Raw genomic sequence first — 18,367 nt, forward strand, 5'->3', positions numbered from 1 at the left:
CCCTCAATATTTGAAAATTCCCCCTCAAGATCAACAAAAGTAACCTACAAAATTGCAATTACTTTGTTCTCAATTTTAATAAAATAACACAATTTTCGTAAAATAACACAATGTTTATATTAAGCAAGTACATGTAATATAGATGTTTTCACTTCGTTTTCCTGTTTGTCTCCCCGCGTTTTAAAAGGTGGAACCCTGCATGAAACAGAACAGATACAGTTACAGTTCTGAAAACAGGAAATGCCGAAAACTATCAACAGATCAATCGAGAAAGAAACAAGTTAGCATTTCAGGGAACGCATTTAGTTATTTTCTATCGGACGTAACACCGTGTTTGTTTCAGATTTCCTGCATCTGCTGTATTTTGCTTTTGGACCATAATATGTCCTACTAATTGTATCGGAACAATCTACTGTAAGTAATCTGTTTACTTCTTACCACAATATAAGTGAATTCGTTCAAAGTAAGATATTTAATACCATCGATGATCAGTCATTCGGACAGTATCCTGTGAGACGGTACCGATACACCTCCAGCAGGGGATGGTAGAACCTTCCGTTATCGAGAAGAACATTGCAATTTGACAAACGAGAAGAGAAAGTTCACCAAATGACGCGCCGTTGTTGGATGAATCGGTGAGCCCCGATGTGCGCGGTGATCGAACTACATTGCTCTGCTGCAATTGTTAAAAGTTACATTCTCGGGGCACCCGGAAAGAATGTCCTGGAAGGTAGGCATCCTTCTGCCGGCAAGAATTAGTATTTTGTCATTTGGGAAACTTACTTTTATTCCGCCGACCTGGACTGGAGCATGTTGCGGTGAATGTTAAGATTTGTTCAGTATAATTTAGAATTCTTGTGAATGGAACCCAAGCTTTATACCACCATCTAGTTAATGAGCAGGAAGTTTCAAGTCTCTCATCTTCCATCAGAAGAAAAGCTGGTGTGAACTGACCGGAGGTGAAGTTGTTGAACGAAGTTACCGGGATCCTCTTTCTGCTCCTGATACAGTTAGACCTTTGCAGAGAACAAATAATTGCCTTGTGTACAGCCACGATATGGCTGAACAAATTTGGCGAGAATTGATTTAATGCGTTAAATATCGGCGTATAATACTAAAAACGTGTTTTTAATAGTGTGAATTTTAGCGACGATCGAACCCACATTCCGCAATGAATAAGGTAGGCTACATTGAGCGTTAAATATTTACTGTATTTTTTGTTTAAGTTCAATTTTAAATGGAAATCACTATGGCTCGCTATCAAGTTTCCAGTGGCACCAGTCCTGCACTCATCCCATTTTATTGTCCCCAAACTCTAATACTGGGCTACTGGGATGAAGCCCAGTAGGTCACAGGGAGACTCCATTGCAAAACAGCAGAGATCACGATTGAACCAGGGTAACCAGAACTGTGATACAGCAGTTCTTTCAAGATGAGGCAAAGGCATGGTTCTGTGCTATATTATTCAAACCTAAGAATGAAAACAATTTTGTTGTTTTCTTCCCCAATCAGATTTTATAATATAAAACTTTCGCTGACCGGACCAATGGCAATAATTAACACCACTTCTCAGGTATAATCAGGAATGGACAATAAATGCCAGCCATAGATAGTTAAAAAAATTTCCAGGCAGGGCCCAATTGCTTAGCCTACTTGCAAGGAAATAGTTAATATACAATGCCTCATTTCTGTCCTATTTAAACTATAGGTTAAATTTGTGATGGAGGCTTAAATGCAAGTTTTTAAAGATCCTTCGCTGATCAAAATACTTACTCTTCTGATACTAGAGTAAAACTATTACAATGCAAAGAGAAGGGTGTGAAAGCTAATCAGGATCAAAAAAAAATCTACCCATGAACCAAGAACTGTGAAAAAGAAAGTGCTTGAATTCCGGCAATTGTGACATGTACGTGGAATGGGCAAATGAAATATATAGGGGCAAGAGATACAATTTGCATTATTTTACACCTCAATAATTAGGAGATGTAGAATGAAAGTGAATGTATAGATCTTAGCAGAAGCAGGGCTATTCAGGCCCTCCCCTCACACCTATTCTACAATTCAATAAGATCAAGACTAATATTTTATCTCGGCCCCAATTTCTATATTAGCTTAATATGTCTTCATTATCTTAATATTCAGAAATCTATCAGTTGTTGCTTTGAATAAACTCAGTGAATGAGCTTCTATGCCCCTCATAGATAATGTTCCCTCTAACTTTTTTTAGAGTTGCATGGACCAACCATTGCTCTGAGCAGGAAATTTTTACTTGGCCTGAAAACTGAGCAGCATTTTAAATGTTTTGTTTTTGCAATATGCACCTCAAACAAACACAAACCACACTCACAACGTAAGTAAACAGGCACAATGGCAAAAGTAAAATGCTTTGACAGTGCTGGCATTCAGCAGGCCAGCAGTTTATTAACGGTGAGCTACCAACTTCCATTCTGTGTTTATTGTTAAAATTTGTAACAGTAGTGTAACTTGAAACACTGACAATGCAAGTACATTGAACCTCTAAAATGTTTCAAGTAAAGGTTATAGTACATTTATTATTTAGAAGATGTATGGATTATATTTATTAACACAATTAATTATGGGGTATTACTCAAGTATGTTAACATAGATTTCAAAATTATATTAACATTATATAAAAGAGAATTCAAGCTGTATGGCAACAAAGGCTATGTATGCAGGAACATTTCAGTTACTGTATGGCCGTGCACCTGCACAGCTTAGAGGCAACAGTGCTCATAAATAGAGAATTCCAAAAATACACTGCAGAGAAGAAAAGTCTTACTTCACTCCTGGATGACCAACTCTTTAGTTGATACCATGGCCTCTTCTAGCTATGGATAATATCATTCCTGCATCTATCTCTGTAAACTCTGAAAATGTTTGTACATTACACCACTGAGCTTAGAAGAATGAAAAATGAAAAGGCATATTCTGCTAAATCTTTCTTCATCAGATAATTGCCACCACAATCCCAGGAATCCATTTACAAATGAGACCCGAAGACCGTTTGACATAGGAGCAGGACTAGGCCATTCAGACCATCGGATCTGCTGCAGCATTCAATCATTGAGTTTCTCCCTTCTCATGGTCTTGAATCTAAGCTCAAATACAAGCAAATCTTAATCTAACAGTCTTCCACAGGAAGCTAACGCAGAATTAGGAACTATTTTGCCATTTCTATTTTCACACTGAACTTCAGTGAAATAAAGCAGTTCAGGAAACTGTGGTTTTTGGACATAACTCACTTTCTTTACTTAGGCTACAGTTCAGTGCTACTTCAAGTGTTGTAAAGAGAGTGAACTAGCTCTCATACCAGGAGAGGTTGTTACAGTTATTAACTGGCTGAGGTAGTCACGGATATCTTCGGCCTCTTGCTCCAGCAGTGAGTGGTACCCACCTGCTTCAAGCAGGTTTCAATCGTACTGGTGCCCAAGAAGACCATGGTAACCTGTCTAAACAACTATCACTCAGTGGCACTTACATCCACAGTGATGAATTATTTTGAGAGGCTGATGTGGAAGCATATCAGCTCCTGTCTGAATGGCATCTTGGGTCCGCTCCAGTTTGCCTTCCGAAGCAAAAGGTCTAGGGCAGATGCTATCTCGTTGGCTCTTCACATAACCCTGGAACATATGGAAAGCAAAGATGCATATATCAGGATGCTTTTTATTGATTACAGATCAGCACTTAGCACCATCATCCCCTCAAAGCTAATCAGTAAACTCCAAAGCCTGGGTTTCAATACCGCCTTGTGCAATTGGATCCTGGATTCCTCGCTTGTAGACCCCAGTCTGCTGAGACTGACAAAAACATCAGGAGCACCGCAGGGATGTGTACTTAGCCCACTGTTCTACTCACTTCACACCTATGACAGCGTGGCTAAGTGCAACTCCAACACCACACACAGGTTTGCTGATGACACCACTCTTGTGGGCTGTATCAAAGGGGGTGATGAATCAGCACACAGGAGAGAGACTGAAAACTTGGCTGAGTGGTGTCATAACAGCAACCTCTCATTCAATGTCAGTAAGATCAAGGAGCTGATTGTAGACTTCATGAGAGGGAAACCAGCGGTCCATGAGCCAGTAATTGTCAGGGATCAGAGGAGGAGAGCATCAGTAACTTTAAATTCCTGGATGTCTCTATCTCAGAGGACCTGTCCTGGACCCATTATATAAATATTATTGTGAAGAAAGCATGACAGTGCCTCTACTTCCTCAGAAGTCTGTGGAGGTTCAGCATGTCATCGAAAACCTTGGCAAACTTCTATAGGTGTGTGGCGGAAAGTGTGCTGACTGGCTGCATTTTGGCCTGGTATGGGAACACCAATGCCTTTGAGTGGAAAATCCTACAAAAGGTAGTGGATTCAGCCTAGTACATCACGGGTAAATCCCTCCCAACCATTGAGCACATCTACATGAAACATTGCCATAGAAAAGCAGCATCCATCATCAAAGATCCTCACCACCCAGGCTATGTTCTTTTCTCGCTGCTGCCATCAGGTAGAAGGCATAGGTGCGTCAGGACTTGCACCACCAGGTTCAAGAACAGTTACTACCCTCAACCAGCAGGTTCTTGAACAAAAGGGGATAACTACACTCATTTAAGGAACTCCGTTATATTGTTATTTCATGCTCGTTATTTATTGCTATTTATTTATATCTGCAGTTGCATAGTTTGTTTACAGGTCCTGATGTTTATAGTTTACAGTTATTGTTCTATATGCCCACAGAAGAAGAATCTCAGGGTTGTATGTGGTGACGTGTATGTACCTTGATAATAATTTTACTTTAAACTTTGAACCAGCTAAAGAATTTGCAGCAATTATCTGGCAAATGAATGTGTATGAAAATATTGTCATGTCAGTGTTAAGTTATTAGTAACAGGTGACACCCCATTCATGAGTTATCAAGATATTTCAAGTCTTCAGCTTTTCTTATTAATCAAAATGGATATGGACAACCACTCTTCTCTTGTAAAACTATCATTAAATGCAGTCTATGCCATAGGTCTCAAATGAAGTAAAAACCAATTTTCATTCATCCATCTAAGGGCCCAAACTCTTAATTATCTGCTGAGGTGTGTGCAAACTTAACTAGCGGCTGTTGCATTAGCAGTGTGAACACTTAATGTACCATTGTATTGATACCTGGACAAAGATTATTATCCTCCAATGAAGATAATGGAGAAAATTAGGTGGAGCGAAGGATAGGCAGTTAAATCTCTTCACATCTGTCAGATGTGTTTAATGTTGGCCCCAACATTTCTAGTCCTTCATGAACAAGAATTCAGCAGTACAGTTGCCAGGGTCTTGTATTTTTCCTACATGTTCGATAACATTGTAGAAAATTGTTATCTATCATTCTGTATATTTACAATTGTTTTTCTACAATGATAATTCTATTGGACTAATTCTTTTTGTAGTTATTCAGAACTACAAAAGAAGTTCTTCCATCTTGGAAGTTGGCTTTTTACTTCCATTTAGCACTTTTGCCTTCCCCATCTCAGTCGTACATTATGACCACTTAAAGGGCAGTACCAATTGCATTTTAGCCAATTAAAATGTCAGCTGATTCTTACACTTGATGCCTTTATTGTGGCTTTAATTTTCCTCCTGAAAAGAAATATTCTTCTTTGAAAACAAGACCACTCAACTTTGTTGGTATAAGAGTTTTCATATTTCCTGGTTTGAAATTTTCCCTTACTCCAAATAGGCAAATACTACTCCACATATGATATTCCAACCTTGATGTTTCACCAAGTGTTACTTTGTATGTAGTTTGATTCCAAGAATTCACATAAGATTAACACACTACAGGTTAGATGAGCATATGTGAATTGGACATGGAATCCATTCTTTTCCCTGGCAACAACAGTGGCAAAAAATATTAGTCTGTAAGAGTTATGTGATCCTGAGATGAGCTTCAGAACAGTAATTTACCGTATTAGAAAATTACTTGATGCCACCTCCATAATATCACTCATGAATGTCAGAGTTGGCTGATGCTATGGAGCAAGAATCAAGTGAATTTCACAGAAAAATCTCCAACAGAACAAAGAACATAGTAAAGACTCTTTGGCCGATGATGCTGTACTGATATACAGTACTGTGCAAAAGTTTGGGCTCATATAGTATATAGCCAGGGTGTCTAAGTTCTTTGCACAGTACTGTAGTAATCTTATGTATTGCGCTGTACTGCTGCAAAAAAAAAAAAAAAATTCATGACTTGTGAGTGATGATAAACCAAATTCTGATAGGGGTCTCTATTGTGGATTAAGAGTGGGAAGGGGCAGGGAGAGGGGAATCATGGTTGGGAAAAGGAGAAGGGAGCAGGAAGCACCAGAGAGACACTCTGTGATGATCAATAAACCAATTGTTTGGAATCAAATGACCTTGCCTGGTGTCTCAGAGATGGGTGTGTCTGCACCCATGCCTCTCCCACTCCTGACCCACCTTCCCTGCCACCTGTCCCACATCCCTCCAGTGGAGCTCCACCCTCGCCATTCCCAACTACTTAACACTCTCTGCATAAAAATCATACCTCTAACATCTCCCCTAAATTTTCCTCCACTCACATTAAATAGGTAGCCTCTGGAAAAATTATGTTGGCTGTCCAATCTGTCTATGCCTCTCATAATGTTATAGAAACATAGAAAATAGGTGCAGGAGTAGGCCATTCGGCCCTTCGAGCCTGCACCGCCATTTATTATGATCATGGCTGATCATCCAACTCAGAGCCCAGCCTTCCCTCCATACCCCCTGACCCCTGTAGCCACAAGGGCCATATCTAACTTCCTTTTAAACATAGCTAATGAACTGGCCTCAACAGTTTGCTGTGGCAGAGAATTCCACAGATTCACCACTCTCTGTGTGAAGAAGTTTTTCCTAACCTCGGTCCTAAAAGGCTTCCCCTCTATCCTCAAACTGTGACCCCTCGTTCCAGACCTCCCCAACATCGGGAACAATCTTCCCGCATCTAGCCTGTCCAATCCCTTTAGGATCTTATACGTTTCAATCAGATCCCCCCTCAATCTTCTAAATTCCAACGAGTACAAGCCCAGTTCATCCAGTCTTTCTTCATATGAAAGACCTGCCATCCCAGGAATCAATCTGGTGAACCTTCTTTGTACTCCCTCTATGGCAAAGATGTCTTTCCTCAGATTAGGGGACCAAAACTGCACACAATACTCCAGGTGTGGTCTCACCAAGGCCTTGTACAACTGCAGTAGTACCTCCCTGCTCCTGTACTCGAATCCTCTCGCTATAAATGCCAGCATACCGTTCGCCTTTTTCACCGCCTGCTGTACCTGCATGCCCACTTTCAATGACTGGTGTATAATGACACCCAGGTCTCGTTGCACCTCCCCTTTTCCTAATCGGCCACCATTCAGATAATAATCTGTTTTCCTATTTTTGCCACCAAAGTGGATAACTTCACATTTATCCACATTAAATTGCATCTGCCATGAGTTTGCCCACTCACCCAACCTATCCAAGTCACCCTGCATCCTCTTAGCATCCTCCTCACTGCTAACACTGCCACCCAGCTTCGTGTCATCCGCAAACTTGGAGATGCTGCATTTAATTCCCTCATCCAAGTCATTAATATATATTGTAAACAACTGGGGTCCCAGCACTGAGCCTTGCGGTACCCCACTAGTCACCGCCTGCCATTCTGAAAAGGTCCCGTTTATTCCCACTCTTTGCTTCCTGTCTGCTAACCAATTCTCCACCCACACCAATACCTTACCCCCAATAAGTTTGCACACTAATCTCCTGTGTGGGACCTTGTCAAAAGCCTTTTGAAAATCCAAATATACCACATCCACTGGTTCTCCCCTATCCACTCTACTAGTTACATCCTCAAAAAATTCTATGAGATTCGTCAGACATGATTTTCCTTTCACAAATCCATGCTGACTTTGTCCGATCATTTCACCGCTTTCCAAATGTGCTGTTATCACATCCTTGATAACTGACTCCAGCAGTTTCCCCACCACCGACGTTAGGCTAACCGGCCTATAATTCCCCGGTTTCTCTCTCCCTCCTTTTTTAAAAAGTGGGGTTACATTAGCCACCCTCCAATCCTCAGGAACTAGTCCAGAATCTAACGAGTTTTGAAAAATTATCACTAATGCATCCACTATTTCTTGGGCCACTTCCTTAAGCACTCTGGGATGCAGACCATCTGGCCCTGGGGATTTATCTGCCTTCAATCCCTTCAATTTACCTAACACCACTTCCCTACTAACATGTATTTCGCTCAGTTCCTCCATCTCACTGGACCCTCTGTCCCTTACTATTTCTGGAAGATTATTTATGTCCTCCTTAGTGAAGACAGAACCAAAGTAATTATTCAATTGGTCTGCCATGTCCTTGCTCCCCATAATCAATTCACCTGTTTCTGTTTGCAGGGGACCTACATTTGTCTTTATCAGTCTTTTCCTTTTTACATATCTATAAAAGCTTTTACAGTCCGTTTTTATGTTCTCTGCCAGTTTTCTCTCATAATCTTTTTTCCCCTTCCTAATTAAGCCCTTTGTCCTCCTCTGCTGAACTCTGAATTTCTCCCAGTCCTCAGGTGAGCCACTTTCTCTGGCTAATTTGTATGCTACTTCTTTGGAATTGATACTATCCCTAATTTCTCTTGTCAGCCACGGGTGCACTACCTTCCTTGATTTATTCTTTTGCCAAACTGGGATGAACAATTGTTGTAGTTCATCCATGCAACCTTTAAATGCCTGCCATTGCATATCCACCGTCAATCCTTGAAGTGTCATTTGCCAGTCTATCTTAGCTAATTCACGTCTCATACCTTCAAAGTTACCCCTCTTTAAGTTCAGAACCTTTGTTTCTGAATTAACTACGTCACTCTCCATGTTAATGAAGAATTCCACCATATTATGGTCACTCTTACCCAAGGGGCCTCTCACGACAAGATCGCTAATTAACCCTTCCTCATTGCTCAAAACCCAGTCCAGAATAGCCTGCTCTCTAGTCGGTTCCTCGACATGTTGGTTCAAAAAACCATCCCGCATACATTCCAAGAAATCCTCTTCCTCAGCACCTTTACCAATTTGGTTCACCCAGTCTACATGTAGATTGAAGTCACCCATTATAACTGCTGTTCCTTTATTGCACACATTTCTAATTTCCTGTTTAATACCATCTCCGACCTCACTACTACTGTTAGGTGGCCTGTACACAACTCCCACCAGCGTCTTCTGCCCCTTAGTGTTACGCAGCTCTACCCATATCGATTCCACATCTTCCTGGCTTATGTCCTTCCTTTCTATTGCGTTAATCTCTTTTTTAACCAGCAACGCCACCCCACCTCCCCTTCCTTCATGTCTATCCCTCCTGAATATTGAATATCCCTGAACGTTGAGCTCCCATCCCTGGTCACCCTGGAGCCACTTTCAAGTTGCTTCTTATCCTTCTTCACCCCAAAGAGAAAAGCCCTGGCTCACTCAACTTGTAAGACATTTTCTCTCATCCACACAGCATCCTGATAAATTTCCACCACACCCTCTCTAAATCTTCCATATCCTTCCTATCATGAGGTGACCAAAACTGAACACAATGCTCTAAATATGGTCTTCCCAGAATTTTAGAACTGCAACATTATCTCTTGGATCTTGAACTCAATCTCCCAACTAATGAAGGCCAACACAACATACACATTATTAACCACCTTGTCAACTAGCATGACAACTTTGAAGGATCTATAGACTGGACCCCAAGATTCTTCTGTTCCTTCACACTATTAAGAGTTATGCCATTAACCTTGTACTCTGCCTTCAAGTTTTTCCAGTTTGATCTTCCAAAGTATATCAAACTTTTTTGGATTGACTTCCACTTTCTTCACTCAACTCTGCATGCTGTGTATGTCCGCTGTAATCTATGAAAACCTTCTACACTATCCACAACACTTCCAACCTTTATGCCATCTGCAAATTTCATAACATAACCTTTCACTTCCTCATCCAAGTCATTTATAAAACTCACAAATTGCAGAGGTCCCAGAACAGATCGCTGTGGAACACCAATGGTCACCCAGCTCCAGGCAGAACATACAATATTCCATTTACTACCACCCTCTGCATTCTGTGAGCAGGCCAGTTCTGAGTCCATGCATCCAAGTTTCCATGGATACCCTGCCTCATGACCTTCTGGATGAGTATAACATGGGGAGCCTTGACACCCATGTCCATGTGCACCACATCCACTGCTCTACCTTCATCACCTCTTCAAAAATCTGAATCAGGCTCATGAGACACAACCTGCCCTTCACAAAACCATTCTAAGTATTTATAATAAGACACAATACTTTACCCAGCAGTGAGGTAAGACTCACTGGTTTATATTTCCCAGGATTGTTCCTCTTATCTTTCTTGAACAACAAAACAACATTTGCCATCCTCCAATCCTTTGGTTCCGCTCCTGTGACGAGGGAGGATGGAAAGATCATTGTCAATGCCCCAGCATTCTCTTCCCTCACTTCCTGTATTAACTAGGGTATATTCCTGGCCCCAGAACTTATCTATCCTAGTATTTTTCAGAAGCTCCATCACTATCTCTTTCTGAACCTTAACATCCTCCAGCTCTGTAGCCTGTCCTACGCTGACCTCATATCCATTAGAGTCCCTCTCCCTGGTGAACTCTGAAGCAAAACATTCATTAAGGACCATGCCTACCTTCTCTGCCTCCAGGTACATTTCCCCCTTTATCCCTGAGAGGTCCTCCCTTGACTCTAGTCATCTTCTTTTTCTTCACTTATGTAGATTGCCTTGGAATCTTCTTAACACTACTAGCCAATGTACTCTCATTTCCCCTTCTAGCTGATATAAATCTTTTCTGAAGTTCCTTACTGACTACTTTATACCTCTCAAGAACCCTGCTTGATTTTTGCTTCCTAATCCTTAAGTATGCTTCCTTCTTCCTATTGACTAAATGTTCCAGCTCTTGTCAATCATGGTTCCTTTACCCAATTATTCATTCCTTGTCCTAGTGGGACAACCTATCTGGAGCCCCATGCAAGTGTGCATTTATCTGAGAACATCTCTTCCCAATTTACCGTCCCGACTTTCAACCTAATGCCACTATAATTAGTCCTCCCCCAATTAAAAATGTTCCCATGTCCATGGCGGTGCTAAAATCAGGACAATGTGGTTACTATCTCTGACATGTTCACTCTGTCAGCTGATCAGGTTCAGGTTCTTGAATATACCATTATGCACCTTATTTGCATCCCTTTCGCTAGCCTCAGTAAACTTGAAGTTATCCAAAACCAAGTAGCATATATTTATAATTTACACCATGTCTTATTAGCCCTATACTTTGTCTGGTGAAGAAATGCTTTGAATTTAAAGGAATCTAAAATTAAAACTAAAATGTATTTACTTTAAAGTTTGAAATGTTTATATCTTCCTCCCTCAAATCTCTTTATTGCTTCCCAATGCTCTCTCTCTCTCTCTCACTCCGGAGCTTCACAAACCTCAGATGTCGATCCGTTTATATCTCTCATTTTAATTGCTCTTTTTAAGGCAGCCAAATCTCCAGCTGCTGAGAACCTAAGTTTGGAATTGCCACCATATTCCTTTCAATCACTAGTTGGTTTGATATCAAATTTTGTTTAATAATACTTGCATGAAATTGCTTGTGATGTTACTAAACACCATTTGGCCCCATTTTGAAATGGAAAATCTAGCCTCCAGTCTTTTCAAATTGAACTATTGCTTAGTGTACAATTTATTCTGTGCTTCATATTCAAAAAACTAATAGACCAATTCATTCAGTGAAGAGCAGAAACATTTACTTGATTTTGTAATATTATTTGTGAGCTGAAATCAGGCCTTTAGTACTTAGGCAACAGAGCATACTGTATCAGTTTCATGGCCTTTATTAAATCGGCATTATGTTGGTCGTAACTACTATAATTGGAAATGGTCTATTATTGCTGCATGTATTGAGGTGCAGTGAAAAACCTGTCTTGCATAATATTCAGACAGTTCAAATCATTACATAGTGCATTGAACTAAACCAAGTTAAACAACAGCATTGCAGAATGAAGTGTAATAGCTACAGTGAAAGTGCAGTACAGGCTAATAGCAAGCTGCAAGATCATAACGAGATAAGTTGCGAGGTCAAGGATCCAATTTATCATTCTACAGAACTACTGCTGAATGAGAACTTCCAACTAATATCACCAAAATATAAGCTGCTGTTTAACCACAACTTCCACAAGAGACCTGGCCCCGTTTTAAAGCAGACAATTTCATATTTATCTGTATTTGGAAAATATGTTGCAGGGCTTTGGCTTTCTTGTGTGAATAAATCAATTGAAAGAGATTAATAGCAAAATGTCCATCAGCAGAAGTAGGTTTAAATGGTTAATAGATTCTTCCCGTTTCACATCAACATGTATTGTCATCTTGGTCCCACATTCAAGCCCACAATGGACGTTGCGAGTGTAGCTCAGATTAAATAGCCTGGATGTCACTGGGAAATGAAACTGATCAGAGTTGTCATCTTCAAATAGTGGGTTATTAATATTATGGGAATTGCTTGGCCACTTACACAATAGAATCAGGACTACCAGGATTCCTGGTACTACTTAAAAGAAACTATCACCATTTAAAGGGGAATTGCAATTTGGTTGTCATTCCAGGTTTTCCCTGATAGCAAGAGGGGGAGAGAGAGAGAGATGAGCTTCATCTGTCACATGTACATTGAAATATACAAATAAATGCACCATTTGCGTCAACGACCAGCAAACTCTGACGATGTGCTTGAGAGAGTCCATGGTGTCAACATTGGATGCCCAAAACTTACTAACTCTGACCCGTACACCTTTAAAACGTGGGAGGGAATCAGAGCACCCGGAGGAAACGTACAAACTCCCGATAGGCAGCAGCAGGAATCAAACCCAATTATCTGATCACTGGCACTGTAAAACTACTGCGCTACTATGCTGCCCTTCACATTGAGACTTCTACCTCAGGAATACAGTGGCCAGTCCTGACCATGTTCTTCTTTATCTGTATCATCATCTTCTTCCACTTGATACTCATGGTGTCTTTAAGACGTAGCTCTGTGGATTATGGAGAAAAACCGTAGTAAACTTAAGAGAATTAACAGAGCTTTCTGAGGGCATCTGCAGTCTGTTAATTGAAGACTGCTTGCTTTCATTTGCTGTCTATTGCATTGGTAATCAGTGTGTGAGCCTCTGTCTCCAAGCTAAACTGATATTTGTCAAGTAGAAAGCGGTAAGTTTTGAGAACCTTCATTTAAAGTTCAAAGAAAAATGTATTATCCAAGTACATTTATATTACCATATACTACTTTGAGATTCATTTTCTTGTGCTACAGGATAGCAGTAAAAATCTTAACCAGAGTGTTACACTGGCAAGCATTTATGGAAAAGTAAAGAAATACAATAGAATTTACAAAAAACTATACATACTGTCAAATAACCAATGAGCAAAAGAAGACAAAATATGCAAATAAAACATAAATAATACTTTGAACATGAGTTGTAAAAGAGTCCTTGAAAGTGAGTCTGCAGGTCATAGAATCAGTTCATGGTAATGGTCATTGAAGATATTGATGCCTGTTCAGGAGCCTGATGGCTATAGAGTAATAACTGTTCCTGAATTTGGCACTGCAGGACCTAAGGCTTCTGTAGCTCCTGCTCAATGATAGTCGTGAGAAAACAGCACGGTCTGGCTGGTGGGCGTCTTTGATGCTTGATCTTTGATGTTGGTTTCTTGTGGCTGCACTCCAGGTAATAGTGGGGAGAGCTTTGCTTGTGATGGACCAGGCTGTATCCACCACTTTCTGTAGTCATTTACAAAGAAGAGTGTTGCCAGGAGTTGCTGGACTACAGTTAACTGTGACCACCCACCTGCCACATATTAAAGGACTAGAACATGTTCAAGTTACTGCAATGTGTTTTTGGCCATTTATGACTAACACCAATGGAAAACTAATAATAAAGGTAAATCTAAGCTCTGTTTGGAAGATGTTATCACTGCTTGCCTTCCTGATTGTAATATAGACAGCAAAATGGCCAATTTTGCCCATGTCATTATTGCATCCGTGTAACCTCTTCACTTATACGGCCTCTGGTTCCATTTCTGACATTCCATTTCTACCTGCTGAACCATGTCTATGCCCACCTGGACAAGCCAGCGAGCACTGTGAGGGTCATGTTTTTTGACTTTTCCAGTGTGTTCAACACCACCCGTCCTGCTCTGCTGGGGGAGAAGCTGACAGCGATGCAGGTGGATGCTTCCCTGGTATCATGGATTCTTGATTACCTGACTGGCAGACCACAGTACGTGTGCTTGCAACACTGTGTGTCCGACAGAGTGATCAGCAGCACTGGGGCTCCACAGGGGACTGTCTTGTCTCCCTTTCTCTTCACCATTTACACCTCAGATTTCAACTACTGCACAGAGTCTTGTCATCTTCAGAAGTTTTCGGATGACTCTGCCATAGTTGGATGCATCAGCAGGGGAGATGAGGTTGAGTACAGGGCTACGGTAGGAAACTTTGTCACATGGTGTGAGCAGAATTATCTGCAGCTTAATGTGAAAAAGACTAAGGAGCTGGTGGTAGACCTGAGGGGAGCTAAGGTACCGGTGACCCCTGTTTCCATCCAGGGGGTCAGTGTGGACATGGTGGAGGATTACAAATACCTGGGGATACGAATTGACAATAAACTGGACTGGTCTAAGAACACTGAGGCTGTCTACAAGAAGGGTCAGAGCCGTCTCTATTTCCTGAGGAGACTGAGGTCCTTTAACAACTGCCGGATGATGCTGAGGTTGTTCTACGAGTCTGTAGTGGCCAGTGCTATCATGTTTGCTGTTGTGTGCTGGGGCAGCAGGCTGAGGGTAGCAGACACCAACAGGATCAACAAACTCATTCGTAAGGCCAGTGATGTTGTGGGGATGGAACTGGACTCTCTCACGGTGGTGTCTGAAAAGAGGATGCTGTCCAAGTTGCATGCCATCTTGGTCAATGTCTCCCATCCACCACATAATGTATTGGGTGGGCACAGGAGTACATTCAGCCAGAGACTCATTCCTCCAAGATGCAACGCAGAGCGTCATAGGAAGTCATTCCTGCCTGTGGCCATCAAACCTTATAACTCCTCCCTTGGAGGGTCAGACACACTGAGCCGATAGGCTGGTCCTGGACTTATTTCATAATTTACTGGCATAAATTACATATTACTATTTAACTATTCATGGTTCTATTACTATTTATTATTTATGGTGCAACTGTAACGAAAACCAGTTTCCCCCAGGATCAATAAAGTATGACTGACTATAAGAGATCCTGCAGATGCAGGAGATCTTGAGCAACGTAACTAGATTACTGACTGCCTCTCAACTGAACTGAAGTCCAGCCTCAATAACTCTTCATTTGCAGTGTTCAGGTATCATACTCTCTATGCGGAGACCTGCATTCTCCAGTGCCTCCTGCATTCTTCATACGTCATCTCAAAGGTATTTCCTGCAATGTTCCATTTTACCCTGATAAATTGGTGAAAAAATTAAGATCAAGTGTTCCAATTAGTCATCATAACACTTCCCCAACACAGCCAAAAGGGACAAAAAATTGTTTCTAAATACTCTGGCAACCTAGAATAGCTATTCAGGAGCTTGACTCATTGGTGTCATGACTCATGTAAAGTAAACATTCAGAAACTTGACTCTTTTGACTTCATCCAATTTATGTCAAGAAAAAACAAATCATTTGTTTCTGGACAGAGCTTTCCCAAAAGGAGCTTCATTAAAACAAAACCTCTAGTTAATGTGACTAGTAATTGTCTAAGTGCTGCCAGGCATACTTAGAGTCTCTTAAATAAACCTATTTCAGGGTGAAATATCACAGTTTGACACCACTTCCAAACCAAATACTGATCAAAATGGTGCTGAACTTCCACTTCTGCATCTTTAATACTAGGAACAGAATCCAGTTTTAAACATGATCCATTTTCTATATTATTGAAATATAGTTTGCGTTCTGACGGTGATGTTTGTTGGAAGCAATGTTTGTTAAAGATAACACAAAACATATCTTCTCAGCTGATACGATTGTTTCCTCAGGATAATGACAATGGGTGGTATGAATGCATCAGTTCTAATGGAGAGCATGGACTATCCCCTGGAAAAAATGTGGAGGTAAGATGCTAAACAGGTTAGCCTCAATTCATTATAAACTAACTTTATTATACATTTAAAACTTAACTCAGTAAAAGCCCCAATACATTTAATTGCATTTAATTTGCCTTATTACCTAAATGTTCTGATCTGACCAAATGAAACACATTTTAGTATTTTGTCCATGGTTTGTTCCACTTCTGTAGAATACCAGCAAATAGTGAAAATAAAATCACTTGCATGCATCAAGTCACAGAGCAGTTATTTGTTTCATTATTAGGTAAGTTCTTTAAAACAACTGTGGAGATTTTAGAAAAATGTCTTTAGCAGGTGCAAGCTAAAGATGAGGTGAATTAAAGGAGGTTTACAAATTTAATTAATTAAATTTCAATTTTGGCATTTTCCGTCAAGAGTTTGTATGTCCTCCCCATGGAATGTGTGGGTTTCCTCTGGGTCCTCTGGTTTCCTCCCAGAACCCAAAGACGTACCAACGAGTAGGCTGATTGGTCATTGTAAATTGTCCCATGATTAGGCTATGGTGAAATTGAGGGTTACTGGCAGCAAGACCAGAAGGGCCTAAAGGGCCTATTTCACACTGCAGCTGTAAATAAATAAAATAGATGATTAAGCTGATTTTCCTTTATTGTTTTACAATCATTACTAAAAATAATCTGTGGATTGACATGACATTCATCACAGAAATATAAAAGTGGGAACTGAGACTCTGCTTGCCACTTCCACAAAGCTATGTGGCAGAGTAAGTAATCTCAGTTTTTCTAATTGCATTTCCTTTCAACAATCACCTTTTAATAATTTCAAATCTTGTTGGCTTTGCACATTCTTCTTGTTTCTAATAAACGTTTGATTTCAATTGGCTACTTTGTTCTTGATGTCCCTTTCCTGCCTTTTATTTTCTTCATTTTGTATCACCAACTCTAGCTCTTTTTTATCTCGCAAGCATCCCTTTATATATTTATTTATCTGGTATGCTCTCCCGTGCTTGATATGCCAAGCATGCTACTTGCCACACATACTGCATAACTGTCCCGTCAAACTGGGTGGAGACCTTGAATTCCATTTCAGTGTTTGAGCTCATGGCCAGTTTGTCAGTGAGATCCAAGGGTAACAGTAGTGAGGCTTGGAACAGGTAAAGTTCAAATTTACAGATAATTTGGGCGGGGAATTAAAAGAAAGCCTTTGTAAAGGCATGCACAAGATGTGAATGTTTAATTCACAATAAGTGAAAAATATAAAGAATTATATAGGTATGGTTCTCATTCAATGTTATTTTCCAAATCCGGTTGGTTAAAATGCTAAGAAAGGGACATTGATAAAGTGTTTCGACCCAAAATGTCAAATGTTTATTCCTCTCCACAGATGCTGCCTAAGCTGCTCAGTTTATTCAGCACTTTGTGTGTGTTACTTAAGCTTTCTAGCTCTGCAGAATCTCTTGTATTTAGAAAAAGGAGAAAATTCCCTGAGACCTGCTTGGTGGAAGTTCTGGGATCTAAATGTTCATAGAAAAATAACATTTTTTCCACAATAGCACATTCCCTCGAAAATAAAATGCAGACATTGGAAATCTGCAACAAAGGTAGACAATGCTGGAAGTATCCAACAAGTCAGACAGCATACGTGGAGAATGAAACAAAGATAATATTTTAGATCAATGACCTTTCAGCAGAGCTAGGAAAAATTAGAAATGAAGCTTGGTTAAAAGTTGCAGATAGGGTTGGATATAGCAGGAAGAGCAAGAGGAGCATCTGGTCAGCGATAGGGTGGAGACTATGCCGTAAACCTCTCTTATGTTCTCTCTGCTTTTACTCCTTTTTATACACCTTCTAACTTGTTCCATAATTCACATCTGAGTCAAGGTGAAAGTCATGAAAACAGAAAATGCTGGAAACTCACAGTTAGAACGGCTTGGCGGTGGACTTCAGGAAGGTGAAAGCACCTTGCATTCCCATCTCCATCAAGGGAACAGATGTGGAAATCATCCGGGACTACAAGGCTCTGCACAAGAAGGGACAGAGCTGACTGTACTTCCTGAGGAGGCTCTGGTCATTCAACGTCTGCAGTACTAAGCTGCAGACATTCTACGACTCCGTGGTGGCCAGCAGTCTATTCTACGTTGCAGTCTGCTGGGGCAGCAGGGTGAGAGCAGCTGATGCCA

The 18,367-nt window shown here is 40.6% G+C and overlaps 1 protein-coding gene across 2 annotated transcripts in view; it reads left to right on the forward strand.

Annotated features, from left to right (window-relative positions):
* Nucleotides 1–501: 501 nt before the first annotated feature.
* The window catches only part of LOC134347486 (sorting nexin-9-like), a 63,790-nt gene continuing 45,924 nt past the window's right edge, over nt 502–18,367 (forward strand). The window contains exons 1-2 of one of the 2 annotated variants that reach the window (XM_063049811.1): nt 502–1,180; nt 16,141–16,215. In XM_063049811.1, coding sequence (XP_062905881.1) covers nt 1,172–1,180; nt 16,141–16,215 — 84 coding nt within the window. In that variant the 5' untranslated portion in view covers nt 502–1,171. The remainder of the gene's footprint in view (nt 1,181–16,140; nt 16,216–18,367) is intronic. The other variant, XM_063049810.1, reaches the window with a different exon arrangement.

The sequence above is a fragment of the Mobula hypostoma genome, chromosome 6 (assembly GCF_963921235.1).
Source record: "Mobula hypostoma chromosome 6, sMobHyp1.1, whole genome shotgun sequence".
NCBI classification, from domain to species: domain Eukaryota; kingdom Metazoa; phylum Chordata; class Chondrichthyes; order Myliobatiformes; family Myliobatidae; genus Mobula; species Mobula hypostoma.